This window comes from Rhinolophus ferrumequinum, chromosome 18 (genome assembly GCF_004115265.2).
Source record: "Rhinolophus ferrumequinum isolate MPI-CBG mRhiFer1 chromosome 18, mRhiFer1_v1.p, whole genome shotgun sequence".
Taxonomy (NCBI): Eukaryota; Metazoa; Chordata; class Mammalia; order Chiroptera; family Rhinolophidae; genus Rhinolophus; species Rhinolophus ferrumequinum.
This window is the reverse complement of record NC_046301.1, coordinates 49,743,751-49,766,265: the sequence shown is the minus strand read 5'-3', so window position 1 is coordinate 49,766,265 and position 22,515 is coordinate 49,743,751. Positions and strand designations below refer to the sequence as shown.

At 54.3% G+C, this 22,515-nt stretch overlaps 1 protein-coding gene and 1 long non-coding RNA gene across 2 annotated transcripts; one reads left to right on the top strand and one right to left on the bottom strand.

Annotated features, from left to right (window-relative positions):
• Nucleotides 1-2,508: 2,508 nt before the first annotated feature.
• RAB8A (RAB8A, member RAS oncogene family) lies at nt 2,509-19,715 on the bottom strand. The gene is made up of 8 exons (XM_033134104.1): nt 19,468-19,715; nt 14,874-14,934; nt 12,921-12,981; nt 10,397-10,474; nt 8,835-8,924; nt 8,170-8,235; nt 6,730-6,780; nt 2,509-3,088 (listed from the first exon to the last, which is right to left on the bottom strand). The coding sequence occupies exons 1-8, from the start codon at nt 19,676-19,678 to the stop codon at nt 2,996-2,998; spliced, it is 711 nt and encodes a 236-aa protein (XP_032989995.1). The 5' UTR covers nt 19,679-19,715; the 3' UTR covers nt 2,509-2,995.
• LOC117037737 (uncharacterized) lies at nt 13,760-15,215 on the top strand. Its single transcript, XR_004425581.1, has 3 exons — nt 13,760-14,009; nt 14,218-14,381; nt 15,134-15,215. It is a non-coding gene; the product is annotated as an uncharacterized LOC117037737 (long non-coding RNA).
• Nucleotides 19,716-22,515: the final 2,800 nt, after the last annotated feature.

The window sequence follows — 22,515 nt, the reverse complement described above, 5'->3', positions numbered from 1 at the left end:
AAGGCCCCTCGCTCTCCGACACCAGGACTTCTCACTGGGGCCTCAGGCGGTGATCCGACTTCCACGGCCCTATGTGCAATGGCCCTTGGGGTAGGTGACTACAAAGCCATCTCGCCGTGTATGTCAGGCGTGAAGTCAGGCTTGTGGAGCTTCCATGATGAAGGGGAAATAAGAGTTGGCCATGAGAAGCGAGTTCCCATAGATGTGATGAAGATGAGGTGGGAGGAGAGGGGGGAAGGTTTGGGGGGGCCTCTCTGCAGAGGCAGCCCTGGATGGTCATGACCTGATGGACAAGTGGCCCGTGCAGATTTCAGAGGACTGCCAGATTAAGGGTGCGGCAGGTGCAGACACTGGGGCAGCAGCAAGCAGGGAGTAAAGCAGGAGAGGGCTGGGATGGTGAGCCGGGGGATGACGGCAGAGAAAAGGGAAAAGGTGAGCAAGGCTACAGCATGCAGGGACTGGTGGCCCATGGTGGAGCATGAGTTGTATCTGAATACAACGGGGAGTTAGAGGTGCCGTCTTATTTCTGTTTCTTAAGGATACCCTGAAAACAGACTGAAGGACAAAGGAGAGGCTGGGAAAGAGGTCAAGGGGGTAATGGCTCCAGTGTGGGAGGGGATGGCTACAGGGCACGATGGAGGATGGAGGCCAAGATAAGAGCTCTTAGCTATGACATTTACCTGCATTACAATAGACAGCAGGCAGGTGGACATGGGTCTCTGGAGCTCAGACTGGGCTCTGGGTTAGAGCTGCAGTGGAGAACTCACTGGCACGTCTAAAGGCCTGCTGGCCAGACTGGCCATTGGCTGGCATTCAGGAACTTGTAGGGTGAAATTCCCCACGCTGATATAAAACCTTCCCTACGTGAAGTGGCTCACAACCGTGCCTAAATGTTTGTACAAATGATGTGGTTTACACGAAGCACCTGCTTTCTGGGCTGCTGGAATTTTGGTACACGCCAGGCAGAGGTGCCTACATGACCAGCCCCCATAAAACCCTGGGCACCCTGGCAGACACTTCACATGGGTTGTCACGGCTTTGCAATGAAGGAGTTAAGTGTGTCCCACATGGAGAGTACTCCTGGAGTCTTCCACCTGGTTTCCACCTTTTCCCTGAACCCATTTTCCTTTTGTGTCCTTTGGCTGTAATACATCAGCTATATGCTGAATTCCAGCGAATCACTGACCAGGGGGTGGTCTTGGGGACCCCAACAGAGTGGAAGAAATCTGTTGCAGGGCCAGTCTGAAGAGGCAGTGGCCAAGCCATGTGCTAGAAGCCAGGACAATCGGGGGGTGTGCTCCCGAGAGGTGAGGAAGGGGGCTCAGCTGAGTGTGTAACTTGCCGAATGGGTGTCAGCAGGGACCAAGATGAGAGAACCTTGGTGGCACCATGTGGTCTGAAGTTGACCTGGCGGGTTCAGCAGGGCACATGATAAACCCAAGTGGTGCGAAGAGTAGGGACACGTTTACCTGCGGGTTGGGGTAGAGCTGGGGGGGAGTGGCAGCTTAATTTTCCAAGTCAGTCTTTTGATAACACTGTTATCTCCTCAGAGCCTGCGGTACCCACCACCTCCACTTTGAGCCTCTCCAGACCCAAGGCCCCAACCAGCCTGGGCTGTATTTTAAATGGGCAACCTGTGAACCCCAACTCAATACCTGGTCACATCTACCTACAGGGAAACTGTGGACATGAAAATCTGTGAACTTTAAAATGAGCTCTAACTCGTTTGTTTTCCTTAAGTGCGTTTATCGATGTACACAGAGCATGTTAAGAGATTTCAGGGGAGAGCAGACTATGGCTGGTATGTTGGTTTTAATTCAAAAAAGAAATTACGACGCCAGTGGCTTGGGTTGACAGCAACTTGGGGGGAGGGTAAGAAAAAGAAAAAGAAAGGCTCCCTGGTGACACCCCTCAGACCTGGTGACCTGGTCCCAACTGCGTACTCTCTATGGGAAGGCAGAGCTGTCAAAACGAAACCAATGACGGGAGTTAACAACCAGCCCAGATGGCTCTGCGGTCAGTCTGTCACCAGGGACGCTTCAAGCTCTCGGCCACATCCAGCCATAGGTGTGCACCTGTCCCAGTCACCTGGGTTTGCCACTGGAAATCAAAGACGGAATCACTTCATGGCACTACCGATCTGGAAAAATAAAAATCTCAGCTAGAAAGAATGTCCAATTGAGAGACTGTGGGAAGATGAAGAAGAATGGAGGCTGTTTGGGGGCTGAGAAGGCGGACACCCCAATCGCGGGTGGACAGTGTATGGTCGTACTTTCGGGGTTACCCGTGGGACGCAGGGTCACCTTGGTGATCAGACGGGGGCTGCCGAGAGCCCGCCGACCACGCCCGCGGCCTGGCTGGGCTCCAGACTGAGGCCGGCTGTGTGCAGGAAAGGCCGCTCCACTCCTCTTTCCTTCTCAACACTTTACACAGGATTTCCTTAATGTGTGCTTCCCTTTGGTTTGAGAGTCAAAGAGAATGGGAAAAAGAAACAACGGTTTTTGTCACTTGTCCAAAACTGAGAGACAAGGTGAAAGTGGGAGTCAGCTGTGTCAGCGGATGCTTCCAGGGCCTGGTGTGGGTCACCTCGCTGATGGTGCAGAGCGGGGCACTCCGGGAACCATCACTGGCCTTTGGGGACCTCACTTCTGCGGTGGGGGATGTCGATGGGCTTTCTGGTGCGGTTTTAGTTGTGTCACGCCCCGGAGATGGAGGCTCACCTCGTCTCCATCGTCCTCTCCAGGCACACGATGCGTGGGCCAGTTCGGCGGACGTCACAGGAAAAATAGCAAATCCTTAACTTATTCCATCTTCAAAGTTGAAAAAGATTAGACAGTTACTAAAATAAACAATTTCTCAATTGTGTTCTGGTGGCCGTAGGCCCGGTGGCCACGGCGGGGACGTTTTGGGGGGAGGGCCCCAGCTGAGTGAGGGGCTCACTCAGGGCAGGCACAGTCAGCTCGGCTGAGCGAGGCTCAGAGTAAGGCGGCGTTCCTCACAGAAGAACACATCGGAAAAAGCTGGTCTTCTTCTGCTGGTCTGACGTGATTTTCACTCCCTGGTTGCTCCCCTGGGGGCTGTTGCCTTCCTGAAGTCACAAAAGGTTTTCTGAGATTACGGCTGAGCATCAGCACTACGTCTCGTACGTCCTTTAAGCACCCAGCCAACTAAGGAACCAACCAACCAACCATCCATCCCCTTCCACCGACCGACCATCAGTCTGTATGCTTCCATCCAACCATTATTTACCCAGCTATCCCCTTCCATCCCCCATCCAACTGTCCCTTCCAACTGACAATCCATCTTTCACAAACCCAGATGTACTTTTCATCTACTACCCACCCACCCTTTCTACCACGTTCATTCTTTCAATCACTTGTTTACCTACCCACTAGCCTTTCCATTCATCCCATCAACATCTTTCCATTTATCCACCCATCTCACTATTTTCCCTACTGCCTTCTCTCTACCCACCGACCCTTCCCTCCTTATTTCTGCCCCTCTGTGCCGAGCACCTATCAGTGAAGCAGCCAAGGGGCAGCAGAAAGACTCTGTCCTTTAGGATTTGGGGGGCGAGGCTGGGGTTCAAGGTCCTAAAGCCACTCACACCTGGCTGGTCCCCATGTCTCTGTGCTGAGGCTCTGGCTCACCACCTCCTCCCCCAGTGCACCTGCCACCCCGCTGTGGGTGATATTAACCCTAAACTCTAACCTTGCCCATGTAAGCCTTACTGAAAATACACCAGTGCCCCACACTCTTTTCAGAGGACTGGCCCGTATCAGTCACCCAGCATTCGGAGCCTCTGTCATCTGGCCCCTGCCAACCCTGGGAACATAAATCCTATTTTCTCCCATGTCACCCTGTTTGAAAAGGTTCAGCCTTTCTTCTTTGACTAATTCCTTCTCCTCTTTCAGCTCTTAGGTAAAACCTGAATTTAGTTAACAGGAACCCTTGAGTGCATATGCTGCGTCAGGCACTTTTGTGTCATCGGGCATGCAGTGGCGGATAAGAGCCCCCTGCTTTGGGAAACACACTGTATGGGAGACGGAAATCACGCAGGTAAACAAACAAGCGTGACTTCCCGGTGGGGAGCAGTAAGGAAAAGACAGGGCGAGGGGTGGAAGTGTTTTGATGGTGATGACGTGTGAACAGAGACCTCAGGGAGTGAGGGAGCGACGCCTGAGACAGTCCTGGTGTGTGTCAGCAGAGATGCTCCCAAAGACGTCGTGTCCTAAGTCCCGGAACCTGTGACTATGGTACCAGACGTGGCAGGAGGGATGCTGCAGATGTGACTAAGGGGAAATGGGGAGAACAGGCTGGATCACCCCGGTGGGCCCCCTCTAATCCCGTGAATCCTCAAAGGCAGAGACACCTTCTCAGCTGTGGTCCAAGAAAGAGAGGTGATGATGGAAGCAGGGTCAGAATGACGCTGAGTGGCTGGCTTTGAAGATGGAGGAAGTGGTTATAAGGCCAGGGATGCAGTGCCCTCTACAAGTTGGACAAGCAAGGCAATGGATTCTCCCCTGGAGCCTCCAGAAATGAATACTGCCCTGCCGACACTTTGCTCTGAGCCCCGTGAGGCCCCTAGCGGACTCTTCACCTACAGGACATTAAGATAATGAGTGTATGTGTTGTAAGCTGCGAAGTTTGTCACAGGAATTTGTTATGGAGGCCTAGGGAACTAATAAGGCGGTGGCACCCCAGATGGAGGGGAAAGGAAGTCCAAACCAATACTGGGGTGCTTCAAGAACAAGAAAAGACCAGTGTGGCTGGAGCACAGGAGGCAGGGTAACAGCAAGGTGACAAGGTAGAGTGGGTGGCAGCAGCCAGACCACGAGGCCAGGTGGCCATGGAAGGGACGCTGGCCCGGGGTGTGCAGTGAGAAGCACGGGGTCGTGCTGAGGGAGAACGCCAGAGGTCCGGAGCCGGGGTGGGCATCGGCAGAGGCCGGCTCTCTGCAACACTTTCAGGAGAGACGATGTGGGTGGGGAGAGCTGGCCATGTCAGTGGTGGAGAAGACAGATACAACTTGCAACCGGTAGATAAACAGCTCCCGGGGGCCAGTGAGGAGCACTGTGATTACAGTCAACAATACGTGTTCCCAACTGCAAAGCTGCCAAGAGACCAGATCTTAACTGTTCTCAATACAAAAAAGAAACGGTAATTGTGTGACGTGACAGAGGTGTCAACTAACGCTACCATGGTAATCACACGGCGATACACTAATGCAGGGCTGTCCAAACTGTTTTCAATGTTTTTCACCAAGGGCCATATACAGTAAAATACACAAACAGCCGGGCCACTCACTCGAGGTGAAGTACGTACTGCCTCACCTGGTTTATTTAAGTAAACTAAATATATTTTTGGAATTTGCTGCGGGCCAATTAACAATGGATTGCGGGCCACAGGTGGCCCGCGGGCCGCAGTTTGGACACCCCTGCACTAATGTATCAAATCAAATCGTACCCCTCAAACTTACAGAATGTTGTATGTCTCTTATATGTCAATTAAAGAAATTTAAAAAAAGATCAATATGAAATGGCTGCATTTAACAAAGGTGGTAGGAAATGGGTAGGAATTTGACTGTCAGTGATTTGTGATTCACTTCAGAAAACGCGAAATCACAAGGATGATGGCTGCACATCAGCACGTTGAAATCTGTGCCCTGGAAGGATATGGCACATTCTGGAGGAATCATTGGGCCAGTATCAAAAACACAGGCCAAGGGCACCGTGATGCTCAGCGTAGCTGCCAGTGGACAAAAGTGCGTCAGAAGGATTGTTAAAAATCAAAAATGTAACATTAGCCTGAAGAGAAAAAGAACTGTAAAATCACAGTTGTAAGAAATTTTTTTGTAATAAAAGTACATTGGTTTCCATGGGCTGTTTCCCGTTTTGGCCAAAGAGCTGCTATTAAATCGATTTTGTACCTTGTGATTCAATTTATGGTATCTTAAAATTACAAAAATATACTCGTTTTAAATCAGGTGTGAACTACTTGACTGGCACTTTTTGTTTCATGTGTCCTCTTGTGTGACAAGACGTAAAACACTCCACAAACACAGCACTTTATCCTCCTGTCACACTGGGGAGGGTCCCCTGGCCGGGAAAGAATGACCACTGAAACCGAGCAACACTCATGATACTGTTTAGGTGCTAAACGTGCCTGAAGTACAGCTGAGCATTCAAACTTGACCAAGAAAGCATTAGTTATGTAGAGTGCTAGGAACTACGAAGTACTCCTGTGGTAAGTAAAAAAATCCCCAGAAATAAATGAAAGGGTGCATGGGAGGGATTCAGGCAGGACCTCCTGGGGTGTCAGAACTCTGGGACCCACTGAAGGCTGTCCAGCTGTCACAACCTGCAGAATTTGGGGTTGGGGGGAGGGGAAGACTTTTGACCTGCCACACTCATCAGGATGGGTGCTGCTGGGGGCCATCGTCTCTGTGTCCCCGGCTGGCCTGTGAGCTCAGTAGGCAGGGCCTCGTCTGCCTGGGCACAGCCTGGAGCTGAGTAACTCTGGGCCATGAGGAAGGAGTGAGCAGATGAGCGTGTCCAGGGGCTGATGTCCCAACCACACCTGCTATGTCTTAGTCCTTCCCAGCCATGCCCTACTGGGTCCAACTGGGCCCTGAAACGCAGGACGTGCCCAGGGCTGCGTTACACCCGAGACAGAGGACGGCAGGCTCCACAGGGAGCCATGCGGGGATCAGGAAAGACATACACTCACCAATTTTTTGTCCATTTTTGCTTTGATGTCTCTGGCGAGAGTGAAAAATGCCTGTGGAATAAGGATGTAGTTAGCATCCAGAGATGAGCAGCCGGTGGGCCTTGCTGGTTCTGGGCACCATTGTGGAGTGGCTGTGGTAGGACAGCAGGGTGTGGGGGGCGGGTCTCACCTGTTCGGCCCCATCAGTGACCCTAGGAGGTGGGGTCAGGGAAGAAACTGGGGCTCGGAGGAGCCAAGTGACTTGGCCCAAAGCACCCAGCGGTTAACTGACCAATCTGGAAGAATGCAGGAAGAGAACCTGTGCCTGACTCGTGCACTGTCTGCCCACTTTGCCCCCTTTCTGATGGTCAGGGGTAGGGCAGTGAAAGACAAGCAGCTCTTTGTCCAAACAAGTTTCATTTTGGGTCCTTGCCCGGGAGAGGGGCCTGGAAGGGCTGGGATGGGGTGAAAGGGTCATCTTCCAAGGATGGCGAAGGCGCGAGCTGGCCTGACACCAGGTTGCTGCCTCCGTCGCAGCCTCTTGACCCTTTCTTCCCTTCCTTTGCCTGCTCTATCAGTGAATACTTACAAACCCCACTCAGTCCCCTGGGCCTCATATAGGGATGACTCAGCCTCAGCACTTGCATTTGAGGGCCTCCTGGTTTGGTGGGAGGGGCAGTCTCAGCAAACCCTCACGAGGAGGAAAGTTCTGTCATGGAGGGGGGCTCGAGGTGCTGGGGACCCAAAGCGGTGAGCCATCCCTATCAGAGCTAGAGGATTCCTTGGGGAGAGGCCTGATAGAAAAGGGGGTGCGAGGGAAGGGACCATAAGCAAAGGTTTGGAGGTGGCCTGGGATGGAGAGGGGTGGGTAAGGCCTGATCTATGGGCGGCACACACCCGATGGGGCCGGCTCGGAGGGCCTTCTGAGACTGATGTAGGAGGTTGAGGGTGGGAGTGCCGTGGATGACCCGTTTTGGAAAGATCACTGGGGTGGTGGGATGGACCCGCCAGGTGGACTGCAAGGCTGGCATCACTGTGGAGAAAGGAGGTTGGCCTGGATTCCCTGCTTCATCTGGGCCCGTGATTGGGACCGTTCTGTGTGGGTGGCATGGCCAAGAGCACCAATCCGGAGCTGGCCTGGGCGCCAGCCAGCTGGGACTCTTTAGGCCTCAGTTTCCCCATCTGTAAACCCCTGCCTGCTGCCCAGGGCTCCCCAAGAGCCAGTGAGATGACGTCCTGAGTGCCTAGCCAAGGCCTGCACCTACTGACATCAGAACATGGGGGTAATTTCCCCCAGGGCCACCTGGGCCTCACACACAGCCCTACCCAGGAAGTGCCTCTTGGACGGATGGCCGACAGGGCAGCCCAGAGCCTGTGGCCATTCCCTGTGGCAGAGCCTCCCTAGAGGGGACAGCTTGATCCTCAGCCCGAAGGGGCTGTCACTGTGGGCCTGGGACTCACATTTTCCACGTTGATGTTGGCCTTTGCACTGGTCTCCATGAACTTGATTCCATAGTCCAGAGCTAGCTGTGAGGGAGACACACACACACACACACACATCAGCCGCCAGGAGCCCCTGACCCCCAGGAAGCACCCTAAGGAGGGAACAGTAATAGGGGGACAGGTCCAGGGCTGTGGAATTGCTCCTCTGAGTCACCAGTGGACAGCAGGTGGCGATTGTCCCTGGCAGGAGTTTGGCGGGGGCCTGGCTCACACCACGGCTCCACCCTTTGCTTCCTGTGGTTCCACCACGCAGGACAATGCAGAGCACAGCCTGGAAGCCCTCACTGCTGGCAGTCTTGAGCCTGAAGCTCGACTGGGCATGCTTCCCACTCATTCTTCCCATGCCATGTGCCCCACGGAAGGGGCTGACTTGTTCCGGTGTGCCCAGCCAAGTCCCTTGTCCTAGGACCCCCAGTCTTGAACAAGCCAGGATGGTGGGTCACCTTATGCTCATGAAGATTCTGAGGGGTTCTAACCCAAAGTCGGCCTTCCCATCAGCAAGCAATTGGGGGGCCCTGTGAGGCAGGGCATGGCTGGCCTCCATGTAGGGAACCCTTAAATCCCGAGGTCCCTCTGCCCCAAGGTGCCTGGCAATGCCAAGCCAAGCCAGCTGCCACGCCCACCTTCTCTCCCCGTTCCTTGGAAACTTGTCTCTTGTCATTCACGTCACACTTGTTCCCAAGTATCATCTTTTCGACGTCTGCAGAGGCGTGCTGGGGGCAGAGGGGCAGACAGGGGAGATGAGACGCGTGGTCAGACTGGCTCAAGGCCCACTTGCAGCCTGACCCCCGAAATCAGAACGGTGGGGTCAGGACTGCTAGACACACCCTTGTGCAGATGACAAGCTGAAGCTCAGAGAGGCTGAGTGGCCTTTCTGATGTCACACAGCCAAAGCCAGGGCCGAGTCCAGGGTTCTGGCTGCTTCTTTGATCAAGCTTTCTGGCTGCGGAGGATGGCTTCTCTATGGGCTGCGTCAACCAGGCTCCTGTGTCTGTCCTGGCGGGATCTGTGGGAGGTATTCCTGCTCACCTCCCTCTTTCCCTCCCAGGCTCCTCTGCTGGGGGCCTCAGCTGCTGTCCTGGGAGCTTCTGCCTTGCTCCAGCTCTCTCTTTGGGCTCCGGTTGTGCCGGGGGGAGGGGCGGGGGGGCAGCCCTGGTGCTTCGTGATCCCCTGGTGGTCCCTTAACTCTGCCTGAAAATGGCACCTTTGTCCGAGCCCCTGCTCAGGGCAGTGGCTCTAGCTTCCTGAAGCCACCGGACAGGACCTGCTTGCTGCAGCTCAGACCTGGTCTCACTGAAATGCCCTGCATGGCTTTCTTCCTGACTTCCTGCCAACCCAAAGGCCCTCCCGCCTGCTGGCCAGAAACGGAGCTTCCACAAAGCCCGCCGTGAGAATGGAAGTTCCTTCTCCTCAGCCACGTGCAGCCTCCCACCAGCAAACTGTTGTCATCAGGGAGGTGGCCCTGTGCACCTGCTCAGCAGCCTGGGGCCGGCAGTGAGTCCAGGAGGGGAAAGTCCTCTGGCCACACCTCAGACCGTACGCCCCACCTGGTGAGTCACCAAAAGCTATATGTGCCATCATCCAGGACAGCTTTAGAGGTGAGAAGTTCTTTGGAGAGCACGAAGGTGATGACACTGGCTTTGGGACGGGGAGGCAGGGCTGGCCACCTTCTGCTCCCTCTACGGTTCAAGGTCTCCCTTCACAGCCAGCTACAGTCCGAGTGCTGCTGGCCTGAACACGAGGAGCTCACACCAGCTCACACCCTGCTCTGCTATGGCTCAAAGTACACCTGACACATCTTCTCACCACACCCTCCAAATAGAAGGGTCACGCCAATTCTAGAACCTTCCTTTTCTGGAAAGCAACAAATGCTCGTGGTGACCGAGAGCTTGAGTATCACCTCTCTCGTAACCAACACATCACCCAACCCAACAGCCCAGCTGGGGAAGTGGGCTCTCAGAGCCGCTCTGTGAAGCGGCCAGGCCAGCGTGGTCTCCGGGACCGACCACCGGGGTTCCAGGCCCCACTCTGGCTATGTTCCTAGTGAATGGGGCTCTGGGCAACTTCCTGGTGGGTGTCTTTGTGCATCAGCGATCTCATCTATAAACCAGGGGCTCCAGGGTGAGGACCAAGGAGAGGACAGATGGGAAGGTCCTCGTGCGTGGATGGGGCCCACAAGCCTTACCTCCTCAATGTTCCGAATCCAGTTCCGGATGTTGTCAAAGGACTTCTCGTTGGTGATGTCGTAGACAAGCATGATGCCCTGAGCAGGGGGAGACAGAGACGCACTCTGGACAAGCTGCGAGCTCTCGGGGCGGGAGGCCCCCGACATGACATCTCTCCCCACAGCTCCCTCCTCTCCATCCCTGGGGCTCCTCTGGTGGCTCCAGCACTAGCCTCTCGGTGGCCTCCCACGCTCTGGTCCTGACCCTCAGCCACCCATGGAGGTGAGCCTCCATCCGAAAGGCCAGACCACCCCACACCCATGCTCACGAGTGGGTTTGCTGGCTCCCTATTACAGGCACGGAAAGCACGGCCTGCTCACCCCAGCAGCCCCCGAGGTCCACCGACCTCCCAGCCTCATGTCCTGCAGCTCCCCGAACGCCGTGTTCCACGGCCCCAGCGCCCATGGTGCTCCCCTCCCACACCGACTACCTCTGCCGTGCTCGGCTTCTGCCACCCTCACTCACACCCCCGCCCTGGCCTAAGTCATCTCCTGGGCTCAGCCAGCACTGCCTCTGCTGGGGGCTCCAGCATGGCCTCTTGTCTGGCACCTACTGTGTGCCAGGCACTGTACTGGGGTCTTCCTGAAACCTCCCAGGCCCAGGTCAGGTGGTCCTGTCATCTCCACTCTGCAGATGGGGAACCTGAGGCTGGAGGGAGGGGTGGACAGGTCCTGTCTCCAGTCCCACAGGACAGTCAAGGGCACAGCTGGGGTCTGCACCCTGGGCAGCCTGACCCTGACACCCTTGTGCCTTCCAGGGACCCCCCCAGAGTGGGGCCTGGCTTCGAGCTCAGGGCCAGGCAGCATTGACACCCCTGTGGTTCCATCATCAATGTGTGCATACCTGAGCAGTCCGTAGGTCCCAAAAGAGCTGCAGAGGGAACCTACCTCCATCTGAGCCCTGATGGGGTGGGCACCTGGAGGATGGCTGGGGAGACTGCAGGGCTGTTTCCTATTCTAAGCAATTTAAATTCAAATAGCTGGTGGCTTCTGTACAAGCAGTGCAGGTCTAGGAGGATCACAGACCACAATCCCCTTGGGGCTGGACAAGGTCTTACAAATGGCTCAGTCCAGCCTGGTCAGAGGTGGGCTGAGGATGTGGGCGCTAGAGAGAGCCCACTAGGACCCGCCCAGACATGTATCCTCTGTGTGAACTTTAGCTGGGTACAGAATGGCACTGAGCCTCAGCTTCCCGATCTGTATAGTGGGGATAACCACGGCATCCCTGCTAGGGGAGTTGGGATTATGGCAAGATCTGGTCCCAGTGCCTGGCACAGGGAAGGGCTCGGTGAAGGGGGTGCAGGGTGGGGGTGGTGGGCTCTATTTCAGCCCATAAAGGGACGGGGCCTACCTGAGGCCACACAGCAGAAGCTCCCCCAGGACCCGAGTGCCCCAAGGCCCCCACTCCACCAGAGCACAGCAAGATGAGGGGAAAATTAGTAAACTAATTTTAATGGGCAGTGCTAAGGTTGCCACCCTTGTGACTGAGTTTCCATGATGTTTCAGACACAGCGTGGGCCACTCTAAATACTTAATGTCCCCATTCATGTCTGCCATCCAGCAGCACTTCCTGAGCTCCCACCACATTCTCAGCACAGTCCCAGGCACAGGGCATGGGGCAGGAGTGACCAAGACGCGGCCCAGCCCTCACGGAGCGCATGGCTTCGTGAAGGAACCAGGTGTCTTTACAGTGAAATGATGAGGTGTGCCATGGAGAGGGCAGGGCGTGATGGGGTCTGGAAATGGAGAGGCGGCCATCTGGCCTCTCAGCTGCCTGGGGCATAGTCCCTGTTCTCGGTTCCACTTTCCAAGTAAGGAGACGGAGTTCAGAAGCTGACGCAGGGTGCTCAGCCAGGTCCTGGGTCTGTGTCTGTTCCCTCTGGCCCCTGAGCACCCTGCTTTGTACAGACCTCACACGTGCATGACCCGCTCGGCCCTCGAGGGCGGGACCCCGGCCCATTCCAGGTCCCCCCTGCACCCAAGTCAAGCCTGGCCTGGACACGGCACTCGGGAAAAATACTTGAGGGATGATGAGCCAGTCTCCTGATCACATCATCCCGCCTCAGGCCCAGGCAACGAGTATAACAGCCAACGGCCCAGAACAAGTCAGCTCCTGGACCACTGTCAAGTTTTCAGTAGCAAATTCCACAGAGACCGACGCGGGCCGTGTGAATGCTCCTAAGTGTTGGGGCATGCCGTCTCCGATTTCACTGACCTCACCTGGAAGAACCGGCTTCCTGTGTCTTCCTTCATTCCCAAAGAATTAGGTTTCCTTAAACCCTGCATTGTCTCTGAAGCCAGAAGGAGCTGTATGTATGTGGGGGAGGAGCACACCACACAGCCTTTTCCTAAAACTAACCTGGGACTACGGACCCCTGAGGAGCCAAAGCCTGGGGCTCCTTCAGAAATGGCCAGGTTTTGGTATCCAAGCAGTGACATCCATTTTGACTTTAAAAAACAAAAACCAAAAAACACCAAGCCATACCATTGCGCCCCTGTAGTAGGCTGTTGTGATTGTCCGAAACCGTTCCTGGCCAGCTGTGTCCCTAAAGATGAGAAGGAGAAGGGAAATTAGTGGTGCTGTCACAGTGGGAACAAGGGCATTAACCCAGGATGGATGCCCAGGTTTCTCACGGGCCACCTCTGATTTGTCATCCTGCGGTGGGCAGTGGCCCCTACTCTATTATTCTGTCAGAGAAAAAGTGTAGCTCAGAGGACCCGCCAATGTCTCCCAGCTGGGGACGCAGCAAAGCCACCATCTTCTGTACCTCTGCTTCTTGGGGATTCTTCCCAGAGTTTCTGGGTCAGGAAAGCCATAGTTGGATGTTATTATTTGTATAATTCCAGGGCTGCATGTGTGGAAGGGACTGGTCATGCGGCCTGGGAACACAGCTCTCGCTGATGGGCTGAGCCGCTGGGTGACCTCAGCGGGGGAGACTCAGGAAGCACTTTCACGCCATCTCAGTGGAGGCCAGGGGGCAAGTCCTTCCTCACTGCAGAGAGGCGACACCTGGGTAAGACAGGCTCGGGCGAGCCTAGCTCCCAGCATGGAGCGTGTTCCGTGTTTGGCTTCAAGGTGACTTAACAGATCGGTGGCAGAGCCAGGGCCACGTCCTTTGTCTCCGGGTCCAGGGCTTCCCCCGCGACTCTGCACCCCTCATCTCCCATCCAGGGAGGGTTCTGCATGTCTGGCCGGCACAGAACGCCTCGCTGGGGACTCAGCTGACTTTCTGATGCCAACAGCAGGTGACATTCATGGTTACAGCCACTTTAATCTCAACCGTGGTCTAGTCTAGAAAGGTTTTAAGAAAGCCCCCCCATTGAGATTCCTAAGAGCCAAAGCAGGAAGACTGGAGGAAAGGAAAGCGAAACTCTGCTTGCCGGTACAGTGTCACTTTGGACTTGGGCACTGAGGCGGCTGGGGCGCCACGGTTGGAAGTGCAGGAACTTGTCTGGCTTATAACTCACAAGGTGGTAACTTGTAAGGCAGCCAGAGCTGACTGACTAGGAGCTCTGCAGGATGGACAAGGTGTTAGGCCGCATCCAAATTCTGGTTCTGCAATCAGACTCAGAGGTGAACACCACGGAAGTCAAGGGAAGCCGAGAAGCAGGCTGGGGTAACGCTCACGCTCTGAGACTTGAGCGGGGGATTGAGCTGCAGCGGGGCGGAGGGGGTGGCTTTGCAGGCCATCTCAGTGCATCCTCCCACCCCCACAGGCGCTCATCTGGACCGCAGGGATGGTGCCACCCTCGCAAACATGACTTCTCTTTATTTTGCTCAGGGCTCAGGCTTCCCTGCAAGTGTGTGGCTACAGGGCAGGACGGCCCTACAGCTGACCATCTGAGCTCAGCCTGAGCTCCCAGCACTGTGGGCTGCAGACCAGTCAGCATGAGTGCCAGGGACTCATACTTCCTCCATTTTCTGTGGCACAGAAGTCGGCCCCGGGTGAGTGGAATGAAAACCGGTACCACCATGAGGCCCAGCCTCAGCTTATGTTTGGTTCTGGGGTTTCAGGTCTGAGTGTTAGGAAGTGAGACCTGGGCGGCCCCAGGACAGGAAAGAGGAAGTGATGGCGGCCTCCTCGGGGAGCTGACAGGCTCAGAGGGAAGTGCCAGGCCAGGGAATCTCGCCGTCCTCGCAGCCACAGAGGGCTCTCTCCATGTCCAATGGGAGCAGGCCACTCTGAAGCTCAGAGCCAGGCTGTGCCCAAACCCAAATGCTAAGCTGATGGCGACTTGCAGCTATGTCCCCAGAAGGTGCTGACATAGACTCTGGGTCCCAGCAGCCAGCAGAGGACAGCTCCAGGGGCTTCTGAAGAAAGTGTCTGGGTTGGGCACAGAGAGAGGGAGGCCGAGGGCATGGGCACGGGGCGGGGACACCAGGGGCCTCTGCTCGAAGCATCGCCAGCGGAAGGCACTGACGAAAGCAATAACTTACCATATCTGTAGTTTAATTCTCTTGCCATCGAGCTCTATGGTCCTAATTTTAAAGTCAATTCCTGAAAGAAAATTAAAAAAAAAAGGCACATCATTGTCAGGCCATTTCCCAAGCTGCGTCTAGGACGCGCACTGCCAACCTGTGCAGGTATCAGTGGCCACGGCTTATGGAGCATCTGGTTGGCACTGGGCACGTGGGGTGGGTCTTGGAATCCCCCACAACAAATGTGGACACATCCAGAGAACTTTCTCCTCTCACAGACGGGGAAGCTGAGGCTCAGAGGATGGACAGGAGCTGCCTGGAGTGAAGCTGGTTGCTGCCGGGCAAACCCAGGTAGCTCAGATGCCAAAGCCTTGCTCTCTTTCCTCCCCCAACAGGCACCTAGCAGAGTGGGCCCAACAGAGCCCTTTGCAGGCCAGAGACCCACGCTTCCTGCGCCCCTGGCCCTCCCAGCACTAAGCCCCAAGAGGCTCCTGATACACGTGGGCCTCCAGCTTTCGCACACACTGTTCCTTCTGTGCGGTGGTCCCCACCCTCCCCACCTGTCAGCCTGGCAAACCTCTCTCCTTTAAGAGCCACTCACAGGTCACCGCCAAAGAAGCCTTCCTGACCCTGCCTTCCTCTCTCCCACCCACCGGCTTTAGTCCCCTTTTCCCGGACCAGGGTGACCTCTCAGTGTCCTCAGCTCCTCTCCAGGCTGTGACCGTTGCTCCCTTAATCCCCTCCCCAGCTTCCAAAAACACCAACTCAACCACGTCACAAAGCTAACCTCAACTCCCAACCTTCCAGTGTGTCCACCAACGGATGAATGGATAAACGAAATGTAGTCCGTCCATGCAGTGGAATATTACTCAGCCATGAAAAGGAATAAAGCACTGACACACGCTACAACATAGATGAACCCTGAAGCCATCACGTTGAGTGGAAGAAGCCAGACACAAACCACCCCACAGTGTATGATTTCATTTATAGGAAATGTCCAGAACAGGTAAATCCAGAGACAGAAATGAAATTAGCAGTTGCCAGGGGCTAGAGGAGGAATGAGGAGATGGGGCGCTGGCGGGTGGGATGGTGGTGTAACTGAGGGGTTTGGGGTTCCTTTTTGGCATAATAAAAATGTTCTGGAATCGATGGTGGTGATGGTTGCACAACTCTGAATATACTCAAAGCCACCAAATCATACATTTTAAATGAGTGAGTTTTATGGTTTGTGAATTTTATTTCAATAAAACTGTTACAAAAACCCAAACCTCTTCCCAGAGCTTCCCACCATCCCCTCAGCCCCAGAATAAAGTGAAAACAGTTGCCTGTGTGCTCCAAGGTCTAGCCTAACCGTGTCAACTCTCAGCACCCACGGTTTATGCCCTCCTGTCGGGCCACACCTTGGCCACATTGCCCACGTGGCTGTTGACTAGCCATCCCAAGCATGATCTGGCCTCAGTGCTTTGGCGCTTGCTCTTCCCTCTCTTGGAATGTCCTTCCTTCCACGGTCACCCTGCTCCCCTCCCTTTACTCAGGTCCCTACTCCAGGCATCTCCTCCAAGGAGCCTTCCTCACCATCCTCTACTTTCCTCTTACCTGTTTTTCTTTTCACACACTTATCCCTGACATAGTCTATCTGCTTCTTTGCTCTGCGAACGTTAGAAGCAAAACCTGCTGATCTGAATGGCCTGCAAGGAGAGGAAACAGCCAAACCCAGTCTCTGCCCCGGGAGTTTGTTCTAAATCAATGCCTGTGAAGCTCCGAGTCTCCGGCCTGGTTTGACCCCTCAGAATCCATGATGGTGATGCTAATTCATCCCTCCCTGCCTCAGGAGCTGTCCTGGGGACCGCAAAGAATATAAGCCTGCACTTGAATTGTGCCCACTAGGCCATAAGCTACATGAGAACAGGGACTCAAAAAGTTTTATGGCCACATATCCAGTGACTAAGCGTGGCAGGGGCTGAATACCTATTTTCTGGAAGCCAACTGCCTCATCCTGCACACACACCTTGACTACAGGCCTTGTTACAGTTCTGCTTCTCCCTGATTCATCCGAGTCATCTCTGCAGCCCCCGTACCAAGGCACACAGCGGACATCACAGAAAGATGGTTGAATGAAAGAATTAAGAGAAACGGGACCTACGTGGCGCTGCATGGTTTAAAAAGCACTTTTACCAACATCATCCGTCTCCCTGAAGGAATGAATGAATGAGGTCCTGAGGAGGTAGTGAGGGCCAAGCCAGGCTGGGGAGAACCAACTCCTGGAGCCACAGGGCCAAGTTCACACCACACACAATCAATGGAGCTTACAAAAACAGACTTTGGCAAACATAACCTGGGCAGAAAATGAAGAGCCACTTAATCCCTGATCTATAAAGAAAACCCAGAGGTATACTGAGTGCCAACAGAGACTCCCCTTTATGCATTAGGTTGTCTTTCAAAACTAAGTGGCCCAGGTCATCTCTTCCTAGAACACCTCCCATCTCATCACAGATGCAAGGCACCTATGAAATCAAGAAGCACCATTCAGTTGGCAGAGCCCCACGTCACTCGGCCCTATCCTCCTCCCGGGTTTTATTAACACACCAAATTTAATTAGGACGTGTAAACTTTATGAGACCTAAGAGTTATGAGGCCGTAACTTCAAGGTCAGGGTGAATTAAACTTTCCTAGAAGACAGAGGCCTGCAGGAAAGTTTCATGAAACCAATACAGAGTGGGTGGGAGGGATCCTGGGTTCAAGTGCCACCTCCACCTACCTAGGTGACCTTGCCCAAGTCATGGCCTCCTCTGTAAGTGGAGGCCAGCCTCCTCAGAGCCCTAGCATGCCAGCCTGGACTTTCTGGTCAAGAATCAGAAACCAAACAAAAACCCACCCTTGCACTGACCGCAGTAGTGCTTGTGCTGAACAGGAAGATCCTGACACTGGGAAAGTGAGATCTCTGTTGAGTGACCCACAGCCTGCCAGGTGTTAAGTGATTGGTGGGGGTTCAAGGGTTATCCCAAGGTTCAAGCTTGGAGCGGGGGAGGGGAAGAATCAGAAACACCTGTGCCCCAGGGAGGGACGCTATCACTACAGGAGTCACTCTGCTTCCTCTGGACGGACCCTGGCAGACAACCTTCTATTCATTGTACAGTTCTGATCCTCCACCACCTAGGGCTCTGCACAGAGCACTACTCCTAAACTAAAGAAACAAGGCTCAGAAAGGTGAAGTGATTGTTCAAGGGTGAACAGCAGCTGGAAATCAAGCAGAACAATTTTCTTTACTTTGCACCTGGCACCTGATTGTTTTGCAAAATGCAGCTCCTGAAGGAGGGCAATCAGCATTTCATCGTGGGGTTCAGGAGATGAGTTCATTGGGTTCAGGTTACACTGGGGTAAGGCAGAGCCTGTTCCCTAGAGTTTCTCCATTCAGAATCAACTCCTGGGCTTGGCAACCGTTTCCAGCTTCTCCACTGCGGAGCAAGGCTGTATAGATCAGTATTACTCTCCCAGGTCAAACCTTTTCACGTGGGCAATAGCTGTTTGTGTGGCATGAGGAGAAGTCAGATCCATTTTTGTGGCCGTCAGAACTGAAAAGCAACAAGCCAATTCTGTTCAACCACAATGTGGGCTGGCTTTGTGGGAAAGGCTGTTCTGCAAAGTGACAACCGGTGTCCTGGGCCTCATGATAGGGAAGTCTGGGCTGTCAGTGGCAGTGGCTGATTTCGGTTTCTCACTGAAGCTTTTTATCAGGCATCTCCTTGGGGATGACAGGTCCCAGGGAAGGCAGCTGTCACCTGCCAATGCTGTGACCCTTGAGTGGGATGGGAGGCAGAGCAGGGAAAGGCTCTGGACTCCCTCTCACCACTCCTTCTAGAGGAAATTCACCTATGGGGGACATAGGGTCAGGGATTAGAGACTTAACCCCTGATTATTCCTGAAGAAAGAACAGGACAGGTCTAGGTTAGAGTCCTGGCTCCAAGGTGGATCAGCTGTGCTTGTCCTGTGCTCCCACTCTCTGGGATGGCTGAGCCTTGAGTTTTGGGGTCAGGCACATATGGATTCAAATCCCATCGCTGTCACCTGAAGACTGTATGACCTTAGATAAGTCCCACGCCTCCCTGACCTTCAAATTCACCATCTGTGAGATGGGCTCACAACAGACCTAATATAGAGAACTGGAGAGTGTGATAATGCACATACAGTGCCTGGCACACAGTACATTCTCAATAAAGTCAGATGTCAGGGGTCTTTACCCACGGCCAACTCCCCATGCCTCAGTTTCACTTCTGCAAGACGGGGACCCCAAAAGAACTACTTTAAGGGCTGCTGTAAGGACAGAACAAAATGACAGACGCCAAGACCCCAGCCCAGGACATACACTCACTTAACAGGGGGCTGAGGATCGGGGCCTCAGTCTCCTCATCTGCAAAATGGGCACTTGGTTTCCCCCACATGGCCCGGGAACGCCCGAACGCTAGCGGAGGCGGCTGCTCTTCTCCCCAAGGACCCCCTCGACCCCCTCAGACCCCTGGGTCCGTCCGGCTCGGCCCCTCCCTCAGCCCCTGCCCCTCAGGGGCGCGCCCAGCCCGGGCCTCCGGAGACCCCGGCCGCTCCCCAGCCCCGCTACCTATGGTGGAGATGAAAGTGGAGTTGAAAGCGTCCTCGGAGAAGCGGAACAGGACACAGGTCTTCCCCACCCCCGAGTCCCCGATCAGCAGCAGCTTGAACAGGTAATCGTAGGTCTTCGCCATATTACACTCTCTCCCCGACGGGAAGTGCAGCCAGCGCCTCGCCACTGGCCGCTGGCCCCGTCCATCAGCGCCCAGCCCACCTCCCATTGGCTCCCGGCCCGCCGCGCGTCACCGCGGCCGACGCCCGCCACAGTGCTCCGCCCATCGCGGGGAGATCTGGGGAAGGGGCGAGCGGGGCCCGGAGCCGGAAGAGGCCCGAGAGCGCCGCTCATTGGCCGACGCTCGGGACAGGGCGGGCTACGATTGGCCAGCGGTGAGGAGTCGAGGGGCTTCAAATGAAGACCAGGATAGGGGGCGTGGCATCCCGGGTCCCCGCCTTCTTTCACCGACTCTGGGAGGCCCCGTCCCGCCCCCGAGGGGCGGGGAAGCGCGGGGAGCGGCACCAACGGTTCCGCGCGCCCGCAGCCTGGGGGCGGGGCCTGGGGCTCGTGCGCACGCGCGCCGGGGAGACCGTTAGGCGCCAGCAGAGGGCGCACGCTCGTGGGGTTGGTCTCTGGCTCCCGCCCTCTCGGCCCGCACAGGCTCAGTAGGCGCTAGGGCGAGAGGGGGAAAGTGCGATGGTTTTGGCGGTGTTTTCTGGGGCCTCCACGTCAGGCCTGGATAAGCCGAAGAGGAAAGGATTGAAGAGAGATCGTCACAGTCGAAGCGAGGGCCCCCGAGACGTGCTCCGGGATCCCAGCTCTGGCCAGGGGACCTATTCAGAGATCCCCAGGCCTTCGCCACCTGAGCGCGCTAGGACAACTCACGACATGCCCTCGGCCCTAATTAGAGGTTGTCCAGACCGCTTTTTGCCTTCAGTTCTTCCCCTGGAGCCTGCCCACCCCAACCCAGTCAGCCCTCGGAGGTCCAGAACCCGCCGAGGGATTTAGAATGAGAATTACAGGTATATTGAGGAACACTGGTTCTGTGTCCACCAGTGGTGTCAACACTTAATACCAAAATATTTCATCGCCACCCCAACCCCCTGTGGGGTAGGTATTGCTGTTTAACCACGTTTTATGGTGAGAAAACCGAGGCCACAGAGGCTAAGTGACTTTCTCGGACCCCGAAGTGGGAAGTTGGGTTTTGAATTCAGACCGGGAAGCTTCAGAGGCCAAGTTCTTGATCACTAGGGTTTCCTGCTTCTCAGAGATGGGCCAAACCCTCATTGTGGGCCATCAGAGCCGGAGGATCTTCCGAGATGGCCCCAGGGCGCCCCGACCTTGCATTTCAGCTCATTCTATTAATGTTTCCAAAAAGCTTCGTCCAGAGCCATGGACACCTTGTAGGCTTTACCGACCCCCTCCCCCACACCCCCACCCCTGCCCCCCGTATTTGATGCTATTGAACACCTCTGGCAATTCCTTTTCTTGGCACTCCTCCATTTTAATTGCCTGTTTACCAGCTACGTCCACCTCCCTTTCTCTGGCTGCTGCTTCTCAGATTCCCTTGCAGTCTTTGGGGGTGGCGGGGGTTACTGATTGTCCCCTAGATGTCCATGTTCCTCACGGTTCTTCCTATCTGTTCCCACTTTCTGAGTGATCTTACTTCCTGTGGCTTCTAGTGAAACCACACTGGTGATTTTCACTTCTTAGAGAATCCATCGCCCGCCCAGCCATCCCTCAATGTCTAACTTTCTTGATATCTGCCTTTGGATTTGTCAAAGATACTTCAAATTCATCATGTCCACAACTGAGCTCGACTGTCTTCTACTCACACTTAGCTTGTCCCGAATTACCTTCTTACTGAAATAAGTTGTCTTTGAGCCTTTTCTTTCATCCCTCACATCCTGGTTCTGAAGGAGGTTCTAAATAGCTCTTGGATCTTGCTTTTCTATTTCCATCACCCATGAGATCATCACCTCTCTCCATTGGTTTCCCCGATCATTCTCTAATCCAGATTCCACCCTGCAGTGTGCCCATTCTAAAGCACTTACCCAATGTCCATCCATGGTCTACGGGCAGGATAAAGTCCTCACAACCTAGTCCTAACCTCATCTGCTGTTCCACCCACACTTCATGGGCCTGGGAACTCCAAAAGAGCGGAGACAGGGCAGTTGAATAAACACTGAATATTTGTGTTAATTGCCGGGCCACAAGGATGACTAACACAATTTCCTGAGATTAGATTACAGCCCAAGGGGGTGGGTAGGAGGGAGAAAGAACTTCACCTTAGTAATGATGGTAAGGCACTTGTTTGACATTCTCAACTACCATCTAAACGAGCTCAGTGTCAGCTAAGTGTTGAATAGCAGGAAATGTTTTCAGTTGTACTTGGTAACAAAAAATTGTTTGCATACTGCATCAGTGTTTTCAAGGCTTTCATTTCTCTTTTTGATTCCCTACCCGCCTGTCCCAATATCAGATCTTGAGGCAAATACCAAAGCAAGTCAGGTAGTGAAACTGCAGTCACCTTTGACACTTTTAAGTTCTGTACCATTCAGTCAGCTAAATCGTAAGATTACTTCTTGCAGATCACTTCTTCCTTCTGATTTCACGGCCAACGCTTCCCTGGATTAATGGAAACATCTTCCTCACTGGTTTTCCTGCCACTAGTTTCCCTCCATTCTATTAAGAGCCCTTCCTGAAAATGAATGCTAAGTGGGTTTTCCTAATGTCAGGGGCTTTCTACTCCTGACCAAATTAAGGTTCTTATCAATGTGGATTTCTTTCCTTTATATACTCAACACACAGAAGACCGTACCCAGGCAGGCCTATGCTTTCCTGACTCAAGCAACAGGGACCATCTTTCCTGCTCCTATCTCATCTATTAAAACCTTCCTCATTCTTCACAGCCTGGCTCAGCAGGACTGGGGAATAACAAAGGACAGGAGCTTTTGAGTTACTGAGGCAAAGTGTTCTCACCTGTAATAAAGAGATCACAATCCTCACATCATGAAGTTGTGGTATACAGCCAATAAATAAAATTTGCTAAGTTTGTGGCAG